Source organism: Pristis pectinata, chromosome 24 (assembly GCF_009764475.1).
Source record: "Pristis pectinata isolate sPriPec2 chromosome 24, sPriPec2.1.pri, whole genome shotgun sequence".
In the NCBI taxonomy this organism is placed as follows: Eukaryota; Metazoa; Chordata; class Chondrichthyes; order Rhinopristiformes; family Pristidae; genus Pristis; species Pristis pectinata.
The window spans coordinates 21,585,435-21,608,253 of record NC_067428.1 but is presented as its reverse complement, the minus strand read 5'-3'; the positions used below and the strand labels follow the sequence as shown (position 1 = coordinate 21,608,253).

The 22,819-nt window shown below is 41.4% G+C and overlaps 1 protein-coding gene across 2 annotated transcripts in view; it reads right to left on the bottom strand.

Annotated features, from left to right (window-relative positions):
* The window catches only part of LOC127582685 (calcium/calmodulin-dependent protein kinase type IV-like), a 95,466-nt gene extending 75,912 nt beyond the window's left edge, over positions 1 to 19,554 (bottom strand). For both annotated transcript variants that reach the window (XM_052038236.1, XM_052038237.1), the window contains exon 1: positions 19,195 to 19,554. In XM_052038236.1, the coding sequence (XP_051894196.1) occupies positions 19,195 to 19,376 (182 nt within the window). In that variant the 5' untranslated portion in view covers positions 19,377 to 19,554. The remainder of the gene's footprint in view (positions 1 to 19,194) is intronic.
* Positions 19,555 to 22,819: the final 3,265 nt, after the last annotated feature.

The window sequence follows — 22,819 nt, the reverse complement described above, 5'->3', positions numbered from 1 at the left end:
AGAAAACAGTATAATAATGACCAGATAATCAGCTTCATGGAAGTTGAATGAGGAAAACACTTTGGCCAGAAAGCTGGAGATAAACTTCCCTCCCATTCCCTAATGGGATATTTCCATCTGCTTGAGAGAACAGACAGCTGTGAATTTAAGGTTTAATCTGAAAGTAGGAGCCTTTAACAGTGCAGCTGTCCCTCAGTACCACACTGGAGTATCAGCCTAGGTTTCTGTACTCGAGTCCCTGGAGTGGGATTTGAACTTAACATTTTTCTACTCAGAGGCAAAAAGACACTGAGCCATGACTGACACTAATAAACCACAATAAAACTGAGTTCTCACATGATGTAAGTGAGGCGAGTTTGTACTGAGAGTAGTCTATCGTGCACTAAACTCCAGCATTGCAGTGAAAGCCCAACTTCACAACCAGCACAAAACAGCCCCAACACCTGAAGTTAAACCCACTGGCCAAGATATTTGCCCACACTAGGAAAGGCACGCGAATTACAAGGCGTGTGGTAGGCCAGAGCGTATGTTCATGAGACATCCTACCACTGCAAAACCCCTCTCGCATGCATGGCCCAGGGCACGTGTGAAGTAGAATGGGGCTTGAATGCTTAAGTCACACAAAGGTGTCCCTCCATGCACGTGCCATTCACTTGTACATACATGTGTATGTACAAGTGAATTTTGTGTACGGGCTGTCCAGATGTGCACTGTGTGATGCATGTTGTACTACCGTGGATTAGCGTGTATATGCTTGGAGAACCCAGCAGTAAAGTCATTCAGATGCAGTAAGGACTCAACTGCAATGTTTTTTGTTTGGTGACATCATTTGGTGAAGGCCAGTGTTTATTGTTCCTCCTTGACTGCTCACCCGGTTTGCTAGTTAAGAGACAACCATATTGTTATGGGTCTGAAGTCACACACAGACCAGACCAAGTATGGAAGGCAAATTTCCTTTCCTGAAAGAACCAGAGGAGTATTTTGATAACCTGATAATTTGGATAACCACCATTACTATTACTGATGCTAACTCTTTCCATTTCAGATCCATCCAGTTTCATGAACCTAAATCCCTCAGCTGCTGTGGTAGGATTTGAACCTCGTTACACAGGATCAACAACCCTTGGCCATTGGTTCTAGGGTAAGATTCTAATATGAAACATTTGTAAGTATTCACTTAGGTGAAAGGATTTCAAAACCCAACACAAGATGTCTGGGTTCTTTCAGATCATCAACTATTGATGAGTGAAAATGTAAAAGATATCCAAGACCTAGTTATAAGGTTTCACCTGAAAGACATCTCTAACCGTACAGTTCTCTCTCAGTACTGCAATGACAAGTCAGCCTAGACTTTTGTACCAACGTTGGAGTGGCACTCAAACCCATACATTTTGTCTCATGGTGAGGGCTTCTCACTGACCCTTGGCTGATAATAATGAGCCAAAATAAAAATGAATTATCACATGAAAAAAAACTCAGAAAAATGCAGTAGTTATGACCTTGACGTTATAATAACTCAGGGTCATATTACTGCATTCGTTACTTTCCATACACCATCACAAGCACAGCTTTTACTATGCAGCAATTTTTTTTAAATTTGCAAAATATGTCACAATTCTATTTAGCTCCAAGTAATCATAGTTGTCTGAGCTATGCAAATCATAAACCATCACAAGCATAATACAATTTCTCAGCAGCAAGAAAGAATCATTGAATAGCACAATACAGATACCCACTGAGTCCACGCCTGTTCTTTTGTAAAGCATTCTTTAATCCCGGTCCTCTGTTCTTTCACACTAAGACGTATGCATTACAACATATCTGCACGCCTATATACTACTTTTCATTTACAACCTCACGACAAAACATAAGAACATATGAACATGCAAAATAAGAGCCACTCATGTCTGGTTTACCGTTTCACAAGTTCATGACCAGATCTTTACTTTAACTCCAGTTTCCTTAAAGATCAGCCCTGAATATATTTACTGTCTCAGCCTTCACAGCTTTCAGGGGTAGTCTAAATATTCACGACCCTTTGAGCAAAGCAATTCTTCCTCACCTCTGCCATAAATGAACATCCCTGTATCCTTAGTCTACGCTCCCTCACTTAAGATAACCCCATGATTGGAAACATTCTCTTAGTATCTACCCTGTCATACCCCCTCAGGATCTTAAACATGATAATAAGATCACCTCTCGTTTTGACTCCAGGTATTAAGGGCTTATTTTATTGTTGTATGATAACCCATTCATACCTGGAATCAATCCACTGACCCCTTTCCACATTTCCTGCAAGTGTAACCTTCTTTACAGAAGACTCTACAACTGTACGTAATACTCCAGGTAAACTGTAATCTCACTGAAACCCTGTGCAATTGCAACACAGCTTCCCTACATTTTTAGAACCTATTAAGATGCACTTTGTTTTATTATTGATAATAATATTATAATAATATAATTACTGCAAACTTGGCTCCAAGACAGAAAGCAGCCTTTCCTGGTACCAGGTTAGGAAAATTATTGACTAGCTGTGGAAAATGTTGGGGGAGGGTGTGGTTGTTGTCAGTCTCATTGAGGAAAGTAAATGGCGATGTGACTGAAGGCAGATTTTAGGGATTAAAGTACAGGGTGACTATCCAAACCATGAGACAATGATTACAGAGGAGAAAAAAACAAAACGGTTTTGAGGAGGACACAGCATTGGGACTACATACATTTTTCTCCCATGCTACTAACATTCTGTTGTGTATACTCTAGTCTAAATAATTCCTTCAGGACTAGTGTGAACATGATGAGACAAATGACCTCCTCTTATGCCATAAATATCAATAATTCCATGATCTACCGACTACAGTCATATAATTCATTCACAAGTCCCACGGTGCCCAAACTTACTACTTTACATACATCAGATCATTACCCAAGCAATGTTCAACCCTCTGGAGATGGGAGTCAGAAATACGTATCAAATCCATTCTGTGAGCCCCAGGTAATTTCAAAGAAGTGCACAGATCCCCATAGATCTCAAAGTAAGATTCTAGTTCCTAAATTATGTCCCATCACACACAAAACAGGCCTTTCACTCTCCTTCCACATTGCTCTTCTTTTTTAATACCCACCCTTCCATTTTGCTCCAACTTGGAAAGAAGGTGTCAAGCTTCTTAAGTTTGTTGGAGCTGCATTCATTGAGGCAAAGGGACAGTATTCCATCATGGACCAGGCCTCTGCCTTGTAGATGGTGGAAAGGTATTGGGGAAGCCTCTAACCTGCTCTTGTCATCAGAGTGTTTATGTAGTAGATCCACCGGTGCCAAACTCTCCCTTGCTGTAAATGCTGGTTGCCTGGTACGAGTAGTGCAAATGGGAGAATCCCAAACAAGGGGACATAGTTACAAACAAAGGGGCTGGTCATTTAAAACTGAGTTGAGTAAGAAATTCTTTCTGCAGCAGTGGGGATCTTTGGAATTCTCCGTCCTGAAGGTTTGTAGAGGCTTGATCATTGGATGTATTTAAGATGGAGGTAGATAAATTGGCTTCTGGAGTCTTGATTTCTCCTGTGTTAAAGCATGTCCTTGCGATTTCAATACCATAACAATTGCCAGCTACAATTCGTCAGAAAAATGTGACATTGGGACAGAACTGTCCCTTTGCCGTCAACGCCATGATGCGTGCACAAAAATGGGTCAAATGATTTGATGCCGTATTCATGATTGCGGCATTTTCCATGCATCTGGGCAGTCTTTGGCAATGTCATACGTGGCATGGGTTGATGGGGTTGTGGGGGAGGGGGTAGGGTAACTTAAATCCTTCTTTGCCACCATTTACTCTACTAAACAAAGAAAAAAATTCCAAGTGCCAGTGTTACGGACCTGACCTTCACTGCAATTTAGAAGAAAAATCACACACAAAATGGAAATACAAAATACTTTATACTGAGATCCAGCAAAAGGAACAGTAAAGGAAATGCAATTTGTTTCACTCATCCTGCCCGCCTACCTAATTACATAACCATTATGCTTTTCAACATGTCCACTTTTTATAAATCTAATGCAATTTATCTCTGGTTTGTCTCTATCCATGCGTCATTGTTGTCTTCTCATCTGAGAACAGGTGTTTCCAACTTTCTCCAAGCGGGCTGTGTAATTGAGATGTACAGATGGTACAGTAATCTTGGAAAAACAAACACACTTGTAATTGTTTTATTGTCAAATGCTTCCTTTTTTTAATAGTCAGAAGAGGAAAATGGTATTATTTTGCAGTGCAATCCTATTATTGAAATGTCAATCCCAATTTTGCTGTCAAGCAAAGAACAAAAATCTACTGGAGACAAACTTGCTATCTTTTTCCTATAAACGGTCTCATACACAGAAAGACGTGTTAAACTGCTTTACAGGCATGAGCAAATCAGTGGGAGTCCAGAATAAGAGAAATATAATGTCACAAAAAAAAATCATAAAATGGAGGAGTCTGGGAAGTTTCTGAAAACAGGGATGTATCCAGCCATAAGTGTTTGAAGCAGTAGCAGGAGTAGTTGGTCAGATGACTCCTTGAATCTGCTTCCCCATTCAATTTGGTTGAACTGATCTTGTTCTCAGTTCTACTTCTTCTGCCTGTTTCTCATAATCCTCGACTCTACCATTGCCCAAAAAAATTGATTCAACTCAGCCTTGAATATATTCAATGTCTCCATAGTTCTCTGAGAGAAAAAAATTCCTTCTTATCCTGGTCTCAATTAAGAACTCTTTTGTCCTGAGACAATGCTTGCAAGTTATAAATTCTCCATGAGGGAGACATCCTCTCAGCATCCACTCTGTCAAACACTTTACATTCTCATGTTTCAATAAGATCACCTTCTAAACTCCAACAGAACGATTGGAACAGATTTATTTGCCTACCTTAACTAAACCTGAAATAATCTTCCTACCATTGTAAAGATCTCCCGTCAATCTCCTTTGATCCGAGGAAAACAAACACGGCTACTCCAATCTAAACTTGCATCTAAAATTCCTCAGACATGGAACCTTGTGGTAGATTTCCTGTCCACCTTCTCAAGGACCCTAATATAAAGTGTAGGGAGAATGGAACATCATACCCTACTTGTGCCCAACCAGAACTTTATAAAGATTCAGTGTAACTTCACTGCTTCTGTACTCAATGCCTCTACTTATAAAGCCCAAGATCCCTGACATTTCCCGACTCCTCCTTCAAGATCCTGCCACTCGCAAAGATCTGTTCAGATGAACCCTCCACTCTCCCCATTTCTTGTACTCTTTAGAACTTGTGCCATTGAATCTAAAATTGCTGTTGTTTGCTCTTCTGCCAAAATGCATCACCTCACACTTCTCCGAATTAAGTTCCATCTGTCATTCGTCTGTCCATTTGACCAGCCTATCCACGTCCTGTTGCAATCAATTGTTCTCATTCTCACTGTTTGCCATACCTCCCAGCATCAGTTACATTCTATTCCAATAGCTATGCTTCATATATATATTGAGAAAAGCAATGGTTCCAACACTGACCTTTGAGGAACTACTTACTATCCTGCAGTCTGAAAGAACATCCATTTACTAAGACTTGTTGCTTTCTGTAACTTCATGTAACAATTCAGTGAGTTTAGACAAACATGATCTGCCTTTTACACATACATTGTGGATCTCCTTAATTAACTCTAATCTCTCCGATGCCTGTTAACTTTTTTCTCTGATTATTGTTTCTGAAACCTCACCCACCAGTGTTGAACTCAGCAGTCAGTATTCAAGATGAATGTCCTTATTCTCTTGAACAAAGGTGCCACATTTGGCACTTTCTAACTCTTACCTGCCTCCAGGTATCTACAGAAAATTGGAAGATCATTCCAAGTCCTTCTGCTACCTCAGCCCCCATTTATTTCACCAACCTCAGTTGTAAGCCATCTAGACCAGGCAACTTTATTACGCTAAGCAGAGCCAGCCTTTCCAGTACATCCTGCCTAAAGATTTTCACCCTATCCATTACCGCTACTACTTCTGCTTCTACTGATATTTTATCAGCTTCTTCTTCCTCGGTAAATACCAACATGAAGTACTCATTAAGTATTCCAGTTTTGCCCTGCACCCCTACCCTCTATCACTATCATTGTCCCTAAGAGTTCCATCCTGCCTCCTACCACTGACTTATTATTTACAATAAAACTCCATTAATCTAGCAAGATCAGATGGTGCTGGGCAGGCAGATTTCCTGGATTGTTGAATGTTATTTCTATGAATTCTCCAACATTGTTTTAATTTAATTTTTTAAACTAATTATACAGTACAGTAGCATGATAACATTTCCAGAGTACCCGGTAAGTTTAAAGGGAGTGCAGGAAACAGAACAAGGTGAGTTTAAAGGCAGGGTGGGAACAAGGGCCCCAGTGGGTTCAAAGGGAGCATTGGAATTAGAGCCCCTGTGTGTTAGAGGGTGCCTGGGAAACAGAGCCACTGTGTGTTGGAGGATGAGAACCAGGACTCCGTGTGTTAGATGGAGCCTGGGAACAGGTTCCCTATGTGTTCGAGGGGTGGGAATCGCGGTCCCTGTGTGTTGGAGTTATCCCAGGAACCAGGGCCTCAGTAAGCCAGATGCCAAATCAGGATTGCTCGACAATCAGGTAGCAGATTACTGGAGTTCTAATTCACATGTTTATGGAAAATTTTTGGGTTCCTTTTTATATTAATTGTCCAGGGCATGTTGGCAAATTAGACCTAAAACTGGCTTGGCAATAGGAGATAGATGGTGATGGTAGAGAATTGCTTTTGTGATTGGAGGCCTGATACTTGTGGTGTTCTGCAAGGATCAGTGCTGGGACTCTTGCTGTTTGTAATTTATGCGAACGAATATAGGTGGCATGATCAGCAAGTCTGCAGATGACACTAAGATTGGTGAAGTTGTTGACAGTGTGGAGGGGAGTCTTAGACTGCAGGGTGATATCAATATGTTGGTGAAATGGGCTGAGAAATGGCAGATGGAGTTTAATCCTAATGAATGTGAGGCGTTGCATTTTGGGAGAACTAATGAGGCTAGCTCATACACCATGGTATGGTCTTAGGGAGTATTGAGGAACAGAGAGACCTGGGTGTGCAAGTCCAAAGATCCTTGAAAGTGGCAGCACTGGTAGATAACATGGTTAAGAAGGCATATGGGATACTGGCCTACACTCCTTGGAGCATTGAATATAAGAGCAGGGAGGTTATGCTCCAATTTTATAAAACACTGGTCAGACCTCAGCTGCAGTACTGCATGCAGTTCTGGTCACCACACTATGGGAAGGTTGAGTTAGAGCTGCAGAGTATGCAGGGGAGATTCACCAGGGTGTTGCCTGGGATGGAGCACTTCAGTTGGGAGAGACTGGAGAGGCCACATCTGTTTTCCCTGGAGCAGAGGAGGTTAACAGGCAACATTATTGAGGTATATAAAATTATGAGGGGTGAATAAAGCTGGTGGACCTGGGTTTAGGATAAGAGATTTAGAGGGGATTTGAGGGGGAGCTTTTTCACCCAGAGGTTGTGAGTGCCTGGAATGCACAACTGGAGAGAGTGGCAGAAGCAAAGTCTCGAACAGCATTTAAGTAGTGTCTAGATGAGCACTTGAGTTGCCTCGTCATTGAAGGCTATGGGCCAAGTGCTGGAAGATGGAATTAATACGGATGGGTGCCCACTGGTTGTCGTGGATGTGGTAGGCCAAAGAGCCTGTTTCCATGCTGTTTGACTCCATGATTCTATGAATCATTATGAGAAAAAAAGACTAAGGTCAAGAGGACTAGTATCACTGTGGGAATGATCACCAGAATCCTCAATACCATCCACACAATATTGCCCAGAAATGGAAATTAACAATGGATTTCAATTGATTAACTATAAAGAGACCAGTGCCAATGGAAGAGCAATGAGCTGAATATGAAATGTCTTGGGACGTTTAGCCATAGTAAGTAGAAGTAGCTGTTGTTTTATCCATTGAATACTTTCCACTGCTAATAGACACCATAATTCCAAAAATTAGAAGGCATTCATTTTAGACTTTTATAGTAAATATGAGGGTTATTTAAACAAGCAAACCTTGAGCCTATATTGTGCATAGTCCAAAGATTCTGTTACTTTTAGAAAAGGCCTTGTTGCAAAGTAAATGTTTTCTCTTTTTAAAAAGTAGAAGTGTTAAGTAAAAATGCTTTTTACACCCAAACAATATAAAAAACAAGGGAAAGGAACGGCTCAAGAACATGCTCTGACTATAAATGAGCTCCCTTGACAGATTTTGGCCAAGTATTGTGGCTTTGATACTCAATCACCCACTGACTTAAGACTACACAGATTTTTGTGATGCATCATTAGCCTGCTATTACAGTATAAATAACCCTGGTCAGAATGTTATTTCTATTCAAATCATCCATTAGACGGCTGATAAGAGGCCAGAAACTTGGCAAATGTTCACTTTATCAAAGCCTGGATGCATATAACTCAAAAAATACACAGTGCCATTCTCACTTCCATTGATATATGGCTCCAATAAGAAAGAAAAGGCCTCACTCTCATTTCTAATAGGGATTGCTCAAGTGAAACAGTAGAAAATTGCTGCAATTCATGCTGGTCTGAGCAAAAATTGCATTGTCATTTCTTCACTGATGGCTCAGGGAAAAAGAATCAAAGTTTGGCAAACTGAATCTGATCGGGATCTTCAGTTCCCTTTGATTTAAAACATGAAGAGGGAGACATTCATCTCAGGTAATGTTGGCAGTTACACTTTGGCCTGCAATGTTACCTCCTACCTATATTCAGTTGCATTGCAATCTACAAAGGAGTGCCTCAATCTCTATAAACTTGAAATTTAGATTATAGAAGGAGGCCATTTGGTTTATTGTGGCTTTGCTGACCAAAAACGAAACTGTTCAGGTGACTCAAACTCCTCAGCGGTCAGTCATAGGTGAAGACCATTCAAGCAATCTACATCAAATGCAGTGAGGGTTTCTACCTTCATTATCCTTTCAGCAGAGAGTTGCACCAGCTTAGCCATTTGTCAAAGCTACTATTTAAATCGAATGTTTGTTAATGCCTTTGACACTTCTGAACATTCACAATCATTTAGAACCTGTTAGAAATTAACAATGTTAAAAAATTAAATATATTAGAAAGAAACAGAAATTAGAAGAGTGAAAACACACATAACAATTAAAACATTTAAAGTAACTTAGTTAAATCAGCTACCTTTCTCCCAATAGCCAATTTCTCCCATTGGTTAGCGATTCCAGGTTAACCTGTTGCAGGTCCAGCAAGTGATGCTCCCAGTCTGATAGCTAGGAAATCTGCTGAGATTTGAGTTGTCCCTTGAGGAGTCCAACCAGCAAGTGCAAAAATTCCATGGCTGGTACTCTGCTCAGCAGAACGTGGCACTACTACCTCCATTTGGGAAATGCTTGATTAGGGGCATATCCGCCAGCAAATTTGTCACAGATCTCATGCAAAGATTTGCCTCTATAATTCTCTAGCCCTGGCAGTATCCTTGTAAATTTCCTCTGCACCATCTCCAGTGCTTTTACGCCCTCTTGTAGTTTGGTGACCAGAACCATACACAACTCTCTAACTGTTGTCTAATACTTATTGAATTCTAGTATGATCTCCCAGCTCCTATATCTTGTTTGATTAAGGCTAATAACCAGTATGCCTTGTTAACCAGCATACCTTCCTGCTCTGTTACCTTCAATGATCAGTGGACATGCAATCCAAGACTCATTTGTTCATCTACACTTTTTAGTATCCTACCAATTATCATCTATTCTCTTGTGTACTTGCCCTCCCTAAATTCATTACTTCACACTTTCCCAGATAGAATTCCATTTGCCTCTTTTTCATCCGCCTAATTAGTCCACGGATCACTTTCTGCAACCCATCAACCATGCTGCCAATTCAGGTACCATTGTCTGAATTTATTATTGGTGCTCAAACGCTTATCTCCAGATTGTTAACATAGACCATAAAAAGCCATGCGCCTAGCACTGAACTCTGGGGAACCCCACTGTACACTGACTCTCATTGATCCTCACTTTTTGCTTCCTCTGAGCTGATTTTTAATCCAGCTTGTACTTTTCCTTGGATCCCATGTAGTTTGACTTTCCTGATCGATGTGCCAAGCAGGACTTTGCCCAATGCCTTGCTGAAATCCACATGGTCTACATGAAGTGAACTAGTCCCACTCCTCGGTACCTCTCCAAACAAAAAATCAGTCAGACATGACCTTCCCTGAATACATTCGTGCTGATTATCCTCAATTAATTTGTGCTTCTCTACCACCTAAATTAAGCTGGCTCCTACAATAATGTGTCCACCACAGATATCAGGCTGATTGGCCTGTAGTTATGCCATCCATCCCCTTCTTGTTTTTTTACACAGTAGTACCACATTAGCCAGTTCACAGTCCACTGGTACCACACTTATACCCAAAGAGGTGTTCCAGATTGTCCAGCAGATTGTCTCAGAAGCAGGTACATGACGCTGTTGCACTGTTGTCCAATAAGATCACAACAGATACACACATGCATTGGTGCATACACACACACACACACACACACACACACACACACACACACACACACACACACACACACACACACACACACACACACAGAAAACAGCTTGTTCCATACACCATGTAGAACAACAACATTTTGGGAATCAATCCTTGAGTTGTGTTAGGCTGTAGATTTCAGCTCTAATATCGAAACAAGATACTGCAGATGTTGAATATCTAAAATAGACCCCCGGAAAATCATGCTCAGGCTCAGCAAGTCAGGCACCATCAAAAGCAAGGTGAACATTTCAGGTCAAACATTTCATCAGATCTTTCATCAGAATTAGATTCTGAATTGTTCTGATGAAAGGTCATTAACCTGAAATGTCAACTCTGGATCTCTCTCCATAGATGTTGCCTGACCTGCCGAATGTTCTAAGAACCCTTTAGCTACTCAGTGGAGAAACATATTTTGCAGGTTCAAATAGGAGACAGTTTACAAACTAGTGGGTTTATTACAACATAGAGCTGAATGTGGTGAAGTTCATCTTCACAATAAATGAATGTAGTTTGAACAACTCAGCACATTGAATGGTCAATGAAAACCCATTTCTGCACAAGGATTAGTACTGAGGCAACTTTCTCAGCTCAATAATAACGCATCACGGTGCAATTGACAAGAGACAGAAAACAAGCTACCTAAGTAATGTGTACAGAAGAAAGCTGTCACATTCTCACACTAAATCACTCTGAATGAACTAGAATGCATTTGAAGGGAAAAATGCATTATAAGGTCATGTTGAAGCAATTGTCTGTTATGTCACACAGTGGGAGTTTGGCTGTGAATGTCTCCCTACAAACTGGCTTCCTAATTTCAGCTCTGAAAGGTGTTGAATAGAGACCAGCACTCAACCCACTGGGAAGGGAGCATGAATAGAAAGCTGCTAACCACTTGCACAGCTGATTGGAGCAGTTCTTTAAGCATGGGTCCTGGCTTCCAAGATTTATTCTTTTATACATTAATGGAATTTTTTTAAATTTCAAAAATAAACCTTATTCATAAAAAATATGCAAGAAATATAAAAAAGTGTGTGGCTTTCTTTACATTCACAGTGTCTATTAGCAAATATATTTGTAGTGTTATCGGGGCTATACCTTTGTAGTGTTAGCACATTCTATGTATAAAGCACCATTGTCACTCATGTGGGCATCATCAATTGGGCCAATATTTATTGTCTACCCCAAATTACTTGCTGGGCTATTTCAGAGGGCAGTTAAATTGAAGGATCTGGAGCCAGTTATAGGCCAGACTGGGTAAGGATGGCAGATTTCATTCCATGATGGACATTGGTGAATCAGTTGGGTTTTTTACAATACAGTAGTTTTGTTGTCACCATTACCAATACTAGCTGTTTATTCCTGGTTTATTTCTCAGCTGTATAGTAAGATTCAGATTCATGACTCCACATCAATAATCCCACAAAGTAACCTGGTTACTGAACCCCATCTCTAGGGACACTGAACTGTTAGACAACGTTGAAGGTGCAATCCATCTGGAGTTCCCTGAAGCATTGTAAAAGGTGTGAATTATCTGGAAGAAGAATGATTAATGCTTTCCAAGGTTAAGCCAATTATATGATGAAGTGTGGAACCAGATAAAGGAGGATTTGGGTCTTCTAATACAGGAATTTGTGTTCTGATGAAAGAACGAAAGACTAGTATTTTCACAATCTCAGACATTATATAACAATTTGCAGCCATTGAAACACTTCTGAACTGTTGTCATTGCTATAATGTAGGAAGCACAGGTAGATCCCACAAGCAGTCATGTGACAATGACCAAGGGAAGAGAGATTGGAGCCAGTAGCTCACCAGGTGGATAAACAGGATGGTACAGACATATTGGTTTAAATTATCTGGTTCTGTGATGAAAATTCCATGTCTAGTTCCAGGAAACGTTGGGATTTTTTTCAGTGCTCAGCTCTGTGTTGAAGTTCCTGGGTTCCTGGCAGTAATGCAGTGAACCTCCACTAGGCTATCCTATCTGTAGCCTTCTTCATTTCAATCAAGAAAAGTCACTTGAACTCCTATGAATTTCAGTTACTTATGAACAACTCCAAATGGAAAACACCCTAAAAATCTTATGCATAGTTACATGAGCTCAAAGTGAGCTTTTAAAATCATTCTAAGCCTTAATTACGTATGAGAAGGTTGCCTCAGTACTAATCCTTATTGCTAAGTATTATTTTATCAATTTTTCAACACAAGTTTCCACTGTATTTTGTTCTCTAAAAAAAGTATTTTTAATGTTTCAGATTTTGTGTTAATTACATGCGTAGATGCCAAAACTTTATTTAGTACTGCATAATGTTTCAAATTCATAATCCCATCATAATTCTTTAATGTGATTGGCTGCTCTGAAAGCAATATGACATCACAGGTGCTGGGATTGTACTTGAATTGATGCTGTTTTTCTGTACAAAAATGTTCTTGCTCATTTCCTTCATTACAACAGTTTTTACACTTTAGAAAGACACCAGTGACTGTAAATCACTTTGGGGCATGAATCATTTTGGGATTGAAAAGGTAGTATAGAAATGCAATTCCTTCCTGCACTAGGTTCTGTTCGCTTGCTGCAGAATAAAGGGCCAGATTGCATTGGACCCAGTCCATGTCTTGTGTTCACCTTGGGTGGGAGGCCTAGAGTCTCACTTAGCTTTTGCACTTGTATTAGCAACACATCCATGACCATTCTGTGAGGCCGAGTGACCACAATTAGCGAGCTGGTCTCGGATGGCGGAAACCAAGGGACACACTGATGGCCTCCTGGTGGTTCATGCTGTTGGGTCTTTTACACTATTGCTAAATATCCCTAATGATCAGGAACATTTAGAAACCAAATTTTAAAATATTTAAGTAGCTAAACAGTTAAAAGGAAAAGCAAATCTAACATATTAAATGACAATTAATCTACTTAAAATAGTGGCGTAGCTAGTGGAGGTGCTGCCTCACCACACCAGAGATCTGGGTTCAATCCTGACCTCGGGTGCTGTCTGTGTGGAGCTTGCACGTTCTCCCTGTGACTGCGTGGGTTTTCCCAGGTTGCTCCGGTTTCCTCCCACATCCCAAAGACATGCGGGTTGGTAGGTTAATTGGCCACTGCAAATTGCCCCCAGTGTGACACAGCTGGTAGAGCTGCTGCCTCACAGCGCCAGAGACCCAGGTTCAATCCTGACCTGGTGCACCGTTTGTGTGGAGTTTGCACCTTCTCCCTGTGTCTGCGTGGGATTCTTCCGGGTGCTTTGATATCCTCCCACAGCCCAAAGACAGGTGGATTGTGAGGTTGGTTGGTCACTGTAAATTGTCCCTAGTATGTAGGTGAGTGGTAGAATTAGGGAAGAGTTCATGAGAATGGGAGGGGGGGGGGGAGAATGAAAATGGGATTAATGTAGGATTAGTGTAAATGGGTGGCTGGTGGTCAGTGTGGACTCAGTGGGCCGAAGGGCCTGTTTCCAAGCAAAACAAGTTTCTCACTGTACCTCGGCACATGCCACAATAATAAACCAATTAGCAATTACCATGCTTTTTCTTGCAATGACCCTTTGCCTCTAACTCCCATCTTTCAGATGTGATGTTAAACTGAGACTGTCTAATGTCTATGGTGGATGGCATTCCAACAAGATAAAGGGAGCTATCCTGAATTTCATGCCCAATAATTATCCATTAGAACATTTCTAATAAAAAAAATTATCTGGTTGTTACCACACTGCTATTGGAGGGACCTTGCTGAGCAGAAATTGGTTGCCACATTACAATAATGAATTCACTTCAAAAGTGGTCCATTGTCTGTAAAACACTAGTGACATGCTGAAACAAATTCACACAAAATGCTGGAGGAATTGAGCAGGTCAGACAGCATCTATGGAGTAAAAATGAACAGTTGATGTGCAGGGTCGAGACCTTTCATCAGGATTGTGTCATGCTGCTACTTTAAGGAGCATACCAAACTATAGACTTGCTGAATTGCTTGGAAATGTCCTGTGTTCCATTATAAAGTGCACCCAGATCCCAAAATCAATTAGTGGTGATTCATTTAAACTCAAATTAGACAGATTTATGCTATGATTAGTCAAGATCTGCATTACCATTGCATCATGCGTCTACCAAGTGAAATAGGATGACTCTGTTCATGTTAAGTTCAACAATTCTCAAGTGGCTCAGAAAATATTCTTTCCACTAGATCATTAACAAGGAAAATAGACACTAATCAAAAATTTCCCTCATCAAAACATTTTTGACATATTTGAAGTTCCATAAAATGTCACACAAAGACAGATTTCTTGAAGTGGGATTTCCTGCATGTGAAATTGTTTTCAATTAACATAGATATAAACCTGTCTTAATTAGTTTACGCTTCTAATTAAATTAAAAGCTAATAATAAAAAAAATCACAAAGCAAAAAAATGGTTGTTGACATATGAAGGAGAATTTCAACCCTGGAATTAGCTGAGTGTGGGAGGAGGAAACCTGATGTGAAGCCACCAACTGACGTGACCCATTATGTAAGGCCATTATCAGGAAAACTGTTTTGTAGAGGCAGATTGTTAATTTAAATATGCGAATCACTTGTTAAAGGCAATGTTTGGAACTTAACTCAGGCACACAGATTTCCCAAGCTTATTAGATCTTGCCAGGGAAACTAAGGTGAAAGCACAGATGGATGGAGAAAGATGAAGGTTAATCTGGCAATAAATATTGCAAACTCACAGCTGCTTTCTTCAGTGACAGTATTTATCACAGGACTTCTGATGGTTTTATTTTCCTTCAGGAACTCTGGAGGAAGTTTTGAGCCTCCTTGCTCGGTTTCAACGCTTTGGACCTGCCCACTTTGCAGCTTTACAGGGATGCATCACCGCGGCTGCCGCATGGGTATCCTGTGTGAGACCACAAAGGAAGGACTGCAGTGGAGGTGACGAGAATGTCAGCAGGTGAATCCTCACCTGCTCCACAAGACGGCAAAGGGGGGAGGGGGGTGGTAATTTGGGAGTTTCACAAAGCGCGAGGTCAAATAGGGGGTATGATGGCATAATGGTTAAATCATTAAATTAGTACCCAGTGAGCTGGACTATTGATTTGGAGACTCAGGTTTGATTCGGGAATTTAATTTCAATTAACTAAATAAATCTGGGATTAACAAACTACAATCAAAAATGGTCACTGTTAGGTGAACAGAAAAACACAGCTAGTTCACTAAAGTCTTTCAGGAGAGACTAAAGTCTTTCTTTTCAGGAAAAAAATACACTATCCTTACCAGCATGGGCCATCCAAGACTTCAATGTGATTGGCTCGTGATTGCCTTCCCAGTTTGGCGCAACTGCACACCAAGCATTTGCTACCTCTTTTCCTCACCACCTTTCACCAACCCAAGCCACCTACACACCTTTGCCCACCTTACACTGTTCAGTGGCAGCCCATGGTCTCACTGATCCACACAAATTGAAAGGTCAGTTGCCAGCATTTAACCCTCTCCAATCAGGTTTTGCCCTGGGACAGTACCAAAATGGCATCCTGTGAGACTGTGACCAGGGCAACTTTGGCCTCCTCAACTTTCTCAAGTGGCAATCAGTCTTTGACACAGCCTCCAACACCTCTCCACGCTCATTCAGCTTGGAGGTATCACACTCACCTGGTTCCATTCTTATTCAGTCATAGCCAGAGAATCAACAGCAATGGTTTCCCCTTCTCTCACCCGCTCCATTACCTGTGGTCTTCCCAAGGATCCATCCTTGGCTTCCTTCCATTACATATATGCTGCCCCTTCAGTTTCCACGTGTACACTGATCCATCTCTGCCCCAATGCCAATTCATTGACCTCTCCACTGTTTCTAAATTGTCAGGCCCCTTGTCCGACAACCTGTACAGGAGGAGGAGAAAATTCCCGCAACTAAGCGCTGGGAAGACTGATGTCATTGTCACAAACTCTATTTATTTTCCATATTTCCTATGACACAGAAGAAGTCCACTCAACCCACTGCCTCTGTTATGGCTCTCGAAGCGTCCCATCAATCCCATTCCTCCAGTGATTTCCACTTATTTCACACACCCATCAACTCCATACCCACCTACACTACAGGTCCTTTCACTGTGGCCAACTAACCTACCGACCTGTATATCTTTGGGATGTGGGAGGAAACCGGAGCACCTAGGGGGAAACCCACGTGGTCACAGGGAGAATGTGAAAAATCCAAACAGACACCGTCCTAACTGAGATCACTGTGAGGCAGCAGCACTATGATCCCATCCCAACAAACGTCTGAAACCACTGCTTAAAACTCCAGTGGAACAACAGGCCCAGGATGAACTTTCAAATCATTCATTACAGAAACAGGCCCGTTAGCCCAACAGGTCCATGTCAACTAAGATGCCTATCTAAGCTAGTTCCATTTGCTGGCATTTGACCCATATCCCTCTAAAGCTTTCCTATCCATATACCTGTCCAAGTGTCTTTTCAATGTTGTCCAAGTGTCTTTTCAATGTCTTTTCAATGTTGTTATTGTACCTGCCTCAACCACTTCCTCTGGCAGCCTGTTCCTTTGAGCTACATAGATGCCCCATCTTTAAGGTTACTCAGTTCCACCTCTGTAACCCAATTCTATCTCTGCCTTGTCTCATCTGCTGCTCAAACACTCCTCCACGCTTTTGTCTCCTCCAGACTTTATTCCACCACCCTCCTGTCGGGCTGCACTTTTTCAACCTACTGTCAATCTGAAATCATCCAAAACCCTGTAGCCGTATCCTAACTTGCACCTCATTCCATTCACTCATTAATCCTGTGCTTGCTGACCTACATTGCCTCTCAGACAAGCACTGTCTCGATACAAGCTTCTCATCCTGGCTTTCAAATTCTTCATGGCCTCAATCCTCCCTTTCCCCGTAACCTCTTCCAGCCTTATAACTATTCAAGATACCTCTTCTACTTAAATTCTAGCCAGGTGATCACCCTTGAATTTAACCACTCCTTCATTGGTAACCATGCCTTCAGCTGCCAATGTCCCAAGCTTTGGAAATTCCTTCCTGAACCTCCGCACCTCTTGACTCCTCTTTTCTCCTTTAAATCCACTCTATAACCAAACTTTTGCTCACCTCTCTGAGTATTTCTTGATTAAGTTTGGTGTTAAACTTTGTTTGATAAATTTCTTGTGAAGTGACTTAGGATGCTTTATAATGCTAAAAGTGCTTTCTAACTACAAGTTCTTGTTGTAGTAACATGCTCTAGGAAACCCTGACAAGCACTGGCACAATTTCTGCAAATATTGATATAGTCTCAAGGGGTCCTGCAGAAAAAAAATCACAAGTATTCCAGGGTTAAAAGACCATCGTATCTCCCGGAAACTCATTCAAATATTGACACAATCTCAAGGATCTGTGGTAATATGTACATACTGCTATCGGGTCCTCCAGACAATACTGATACACCACCAGCAACCCACTGCAAATATTAGCTACCAACACCTGGGAATGTGAACCCTGTAAATATGTGTGCCGTCGTGGCAGTCCTTCGCAAATATTGACACACTTCTAGGAATCCTATTTCCACAACAGTTGAACAGTGAATGAATACAACAACTTGGAGACACTTGTGTTAAATACACAATAATTCCACTTCTGAAATTCCGCTGGGCTCAAACCAAAGTGAATTTTAGAAACAGTATACAATGCATCGGTGCTACTTTCTTGTTAGTGGTCTGGAACCAATTTCTATTTGAATAGCACCTTAACACAGCAGAACATTCTAAGGAGCTTCAGAGGAGTAATTGCACTTTGTTGCCAAGCCACATGTTAGGGGCAGATGGCCAAAATCCTGGACAAAAGTTTAAGGAGCATTTTAAAGGAAGAAAAAGAAACAAAGAGGTTTAGGGAGGGAATTCCAGAGCTTAGGGCCTTGGCTGCTGACCCAGAGATTAATGGTACCATTATGGAAGAAAAGCATCCCTTAAAAATAATGCACTGACATACAGAATCAACAGATACAGGGGGGAAAAAATGGACATCAAACTCTGGACGTACCATGTGGGGAATAAGCAGAAATTTGAGGATTGCATTCTCCTCTACCTCCAGGATTCACAGATGGTAAATCAAAACTACGGCATTTTGAAGCAATATTAGTAATCACAATGCAAATTAGCAGGCAAACTGCATTTTGTACAGCAAATTATGAAGCTTGGTTTGAGAGGCATGTGTCAAAAGACATCTTAAAATCAAACTAAAGTGTGTGTCAGTTCTCATGAGTAACACTTGGCAGCCGGTTTAGTTGAGATATATATTGTATATAAATGTTGTATATTTCAATCACAAGTTTGCTACATTTTCCCATTAATTATCCTTTGCAATGCCCTACATATTTTATATATAAAGTTTCCAGAGCAGCTCTGCAGATGCTAGCAAAACAAAAATAAAAATACATGTATACATATTAAATTGCCGTTTAACAACGAGGCATTTTACAATAAAATCTCCCGGCGCATTTTTAATGACTGTAATTAACAAAGGCAAGAATCAGATCGATTAATTATCAGGCATTCTGTGCCCGCAGGACCGGAGCAGTTCAGGCTGCAATCAGTCATCACATGCTAGTGCCTGCAGATACACCCCCACATTAATATTGTCTGCAATACAGTACCTTCCTAATTCCTGTGCCACTGTGTAGTAATCTTCAAAGGCTATCTCCCTGTGGGATCCATCTATCCAGTAATCGCAGCTAGTTCCAGACTTGGAAGCTGGCATGATGATCATGGATAACATAGATATTTTACTGTGGTATTTTCTTCCAATCTTGTTTGATATTCCTCTATTTGTTTGCATATAAAAGCTGGTGATCCAACACGATTTTTACTTTTGCAGCGTTATTAATAAGCAATAAAGTACGTGCACCGATCATTAATTTCTTTAAAGGAAAGCGCTGGTTTGAGCAACTCTTTATCCCCCACCCTTCAAAAAATTGATACTGATTTCATAAAGCTTTGGAAAGATGCACCTGCCGTCTTTTTGACACTGCCGAAGCTCTCCGCCCACTCCCCTTGACTGGTGCAATGACGTCCATTGTATGAGAGATCTAACCTGGATCTGGCGAGTGTTTGGCTAGTCCAGGTGTCAATCAAGGAATGCTGTGGCAACCAGAACGGGGAGGTGGTAATTGATTCTAAGCTCTCTTAAAGCTGAAGAGTTGCAAAACTGCAATTAGTAATTTCTCTGAAAGGGAAATTATCGCTTTTTAAAAATCATTTATCACATCTTTTTCCAGGTCTGAACTGAAAAAAATCCAACCTTTACTCTAAAATAAAAACAGAAAATGCTGGAAATAACAAGTTGGGAGATGGACTTAACTTTTCACTTAATAACCTTTAATCACAATAGGGAAAAGTTAGAAATCCAACATGTTTTAAATTGCAGAGAAGGGGGAGGAGCGGAGGGGACAAAGGGAATTTCTGGGATAGGGTGGAGATCAGGACAGACCGGATGATACAAGTGGTAGTGTTGTTGGCTGGGAGAGGGTGGTGAAGATTTGTTAATCACCATTGATCTGTCTGAGGGAGAAGGTACAAGTAGCCGGAGATGAGGAGAAACCAAATCAATGCTGGAACTGTGAGATTTAAAAGAAAGCTTCACATGGTGGAAATCTGAAATAAAACAGTGAATGTTGTAAATACTCAACAAGTCAGGCAGAGAAAGCAGTTAATGGTGCAAGTAGGTGACTTTTTATCAGAACTGGCCAGCTCTGAAACAACATAGAAAGGATGTTTATCTGAAATTGTTGAATTCAGTGTTGAGTCTTGAGATCTGTGACATGCCAAGACAGAAGGTGAGGTGTGTTCGATGAGCTTACATTGGGTTTTCTTGGAAGGGTGTCAGAGGTCAAAGGAAGAGAGGTCAGAACGGGAGTGAGAAGGTGACGGGCTACTGGAAGCTTTGGACAAGGGAGTTGTTCCACAGATTAGCCATGCAATCCGCAGTTCGTTTCTTCTTTGAGGTGGAGATTAGGTTATGAGCACCAACGTAGTGCAGATGAACTGTGGCTTCACTCAGAAGAAAAATTTGGGTCACGGGATGGTGGGAAAGGAAGAGGTGAAAAAGCAGGCATTGCATCTCCTGTGGCTTCATTGTGCCATGGGAATCGCCGAGTCAGTATCGGTGAAGATGGAAGAATGAGCTAGGACGCCACGTAGAGAAAGGTCACTTTGGACTCTCAGGAGTAGAGGTGAAGGGTGTGCCTGGTGGAGGCATCTTATTGGAGGTGGCAGAAATTACTGAGGTTGATCTGTTGAGGCTTTTGGGGTGGAAGTTGAGCCCAAGGCGAACCCTATCCTTGTTTTGTTTGTGGAGGATAAGAGCAGAAGTCTGGGAGGTAGAGGACATAGTTGAGAACTCTGTCAACCATGGTGGAGGGGAAACCACAATTAAGCATTTGATCACCGGTCTTATGCAGAAGTTACATAGTTTAGTGAACTTTATATAACCAATAACAGCCTTGAAATTCACCTGTGCTGTTAAAAGCAATCTGGAAGGTTGTTGTGAGGGCACGAACCACTGACTTGCTCATGGGCAAGTCACTGCAAACATCAGTAGGTGGAGAGAGAGCCGGCAACTGGAAGCCCAAATGGGGACACTAGACTGGTGGCAGAGTTGCTGCTTAGAGGTCGGGGCCTGGGAAAGGCTGCCAGGCAATTAGGGATCTTCCATGAGAGGGTCTGGAGATCAGGTCCTGGGTCTGTAAATCATCAGCTTTTGGAGGTTGGGGTCTGGAGACTGGGGTCTGCATCTGGAAATTATGACCTTTGCTGGGCAGTCCAGAGACTGGGGCCTTGATGTGGAAATCAAAGCATTTGGGGTTTCATGGGAAGGCCATTGAGATGGAGATCACTGGCACATTTGTGGGGATGGGCCAAAGAAGTGCAGGGAGGCCAATAAGAAATTATAGAGGACTACCTGTATTGGTTTCCCACCACTGGGTGGGAATCTACTCCAGGCATCAGCTTTAAAATAGCACTGCGTCAGAGGCAGCTGATGCACAAATCACACCATAGGTACAAGGGTAATTTGTGACTGGAAGTGCCTGGTCAAATTTCTGGATGGGGTGTAATTCGACCCAGAAATCACCTCCCAATCTAGAATGAAGAGATTTTTTTCAGATGTATAGCACTGTAAAAGAAATAGAGCAGTTCAATTGAATTGAACAGTTTCAATGGCTTAGTTCCTTTATTGTGGCAAAAGTGACTAATCCGGTTTGGCCAAGCTCCTTCACAGTAGAGTCACTGAACAAAATGTTGATGCTGAGCCAGACGAGGTGATATTGGGATAGGTGACCATGAGTGTGCTCAACGAGATAAACTGTAAAGGCATGGCCATTATAGATGGAGTGATTAATGCTGGGGAGAACAAGAGGCCAAAAACAGAGGAGATATCTCAGGGGTTACAAGGCTAGAAAAGGTTACAGGGGTCGGGAAGGTAAGGCCAGGAAAGAATTTAGAAACATGAATGACGATTTTAACACCAGCTGTTGTTGAACTAGGAGGTTACCTGGTTATATTATAAGGTATGGTGCATTATTAATGTCCAAATTTGAGTTGAGGTCTGTCTTGGTTATTATACACACGGTTTACAGAGCACCAAAGCCAGTCGTTTTGCTCAATCAGTCCGTATTGGCATCACTCAAACCTCTTGTACATCATCTAACTATTAGATTAACCTTCAAATCATTTCTTATTCATGTGTTCCTTTTTAAAGATGATATACCTTAGTCATTCCCCATGATAATGAGTTCTACGTTTTCCCATCTCTGGCTGAAGTTTGTTCCAGATTCCCTGTATCATTTCTTGGTGAAAAATAAGATTTTTGGCTAAACTACATAACTTCTGCCTGTTTCTGCAAAGGACAGTGAGCAAATGATTAACACGGTTTTCCTCTCCTTTATAGTTGTCAGGGGTCTCAAGCTCTCTCCTCCCAAACAAAATTATTTATGAGTGCCTTCTTATTTGGCAAGTGGAAACTCTCTCTCTCTCTCTCTCTCACTCTCTCTCTCTCTCTCCCTTTCTCCCTCTCTCTCTCTGTGCCTGGCTTTCATAATATTAAAGATTATTTCAAATCACCCCTCCCTAGGAAGAAAGACTGGTTAATCCCCTTTGCATACTGAGTCAATAAGTGCTGTTGAAGGTGATGTTGTTTGGACAAGACCTTAAGTTTGGGACCCATCTCCTATCATCGGTGGACATAAAATACCCCACATTTCAAAGAAGAATAGGGTAGTCATT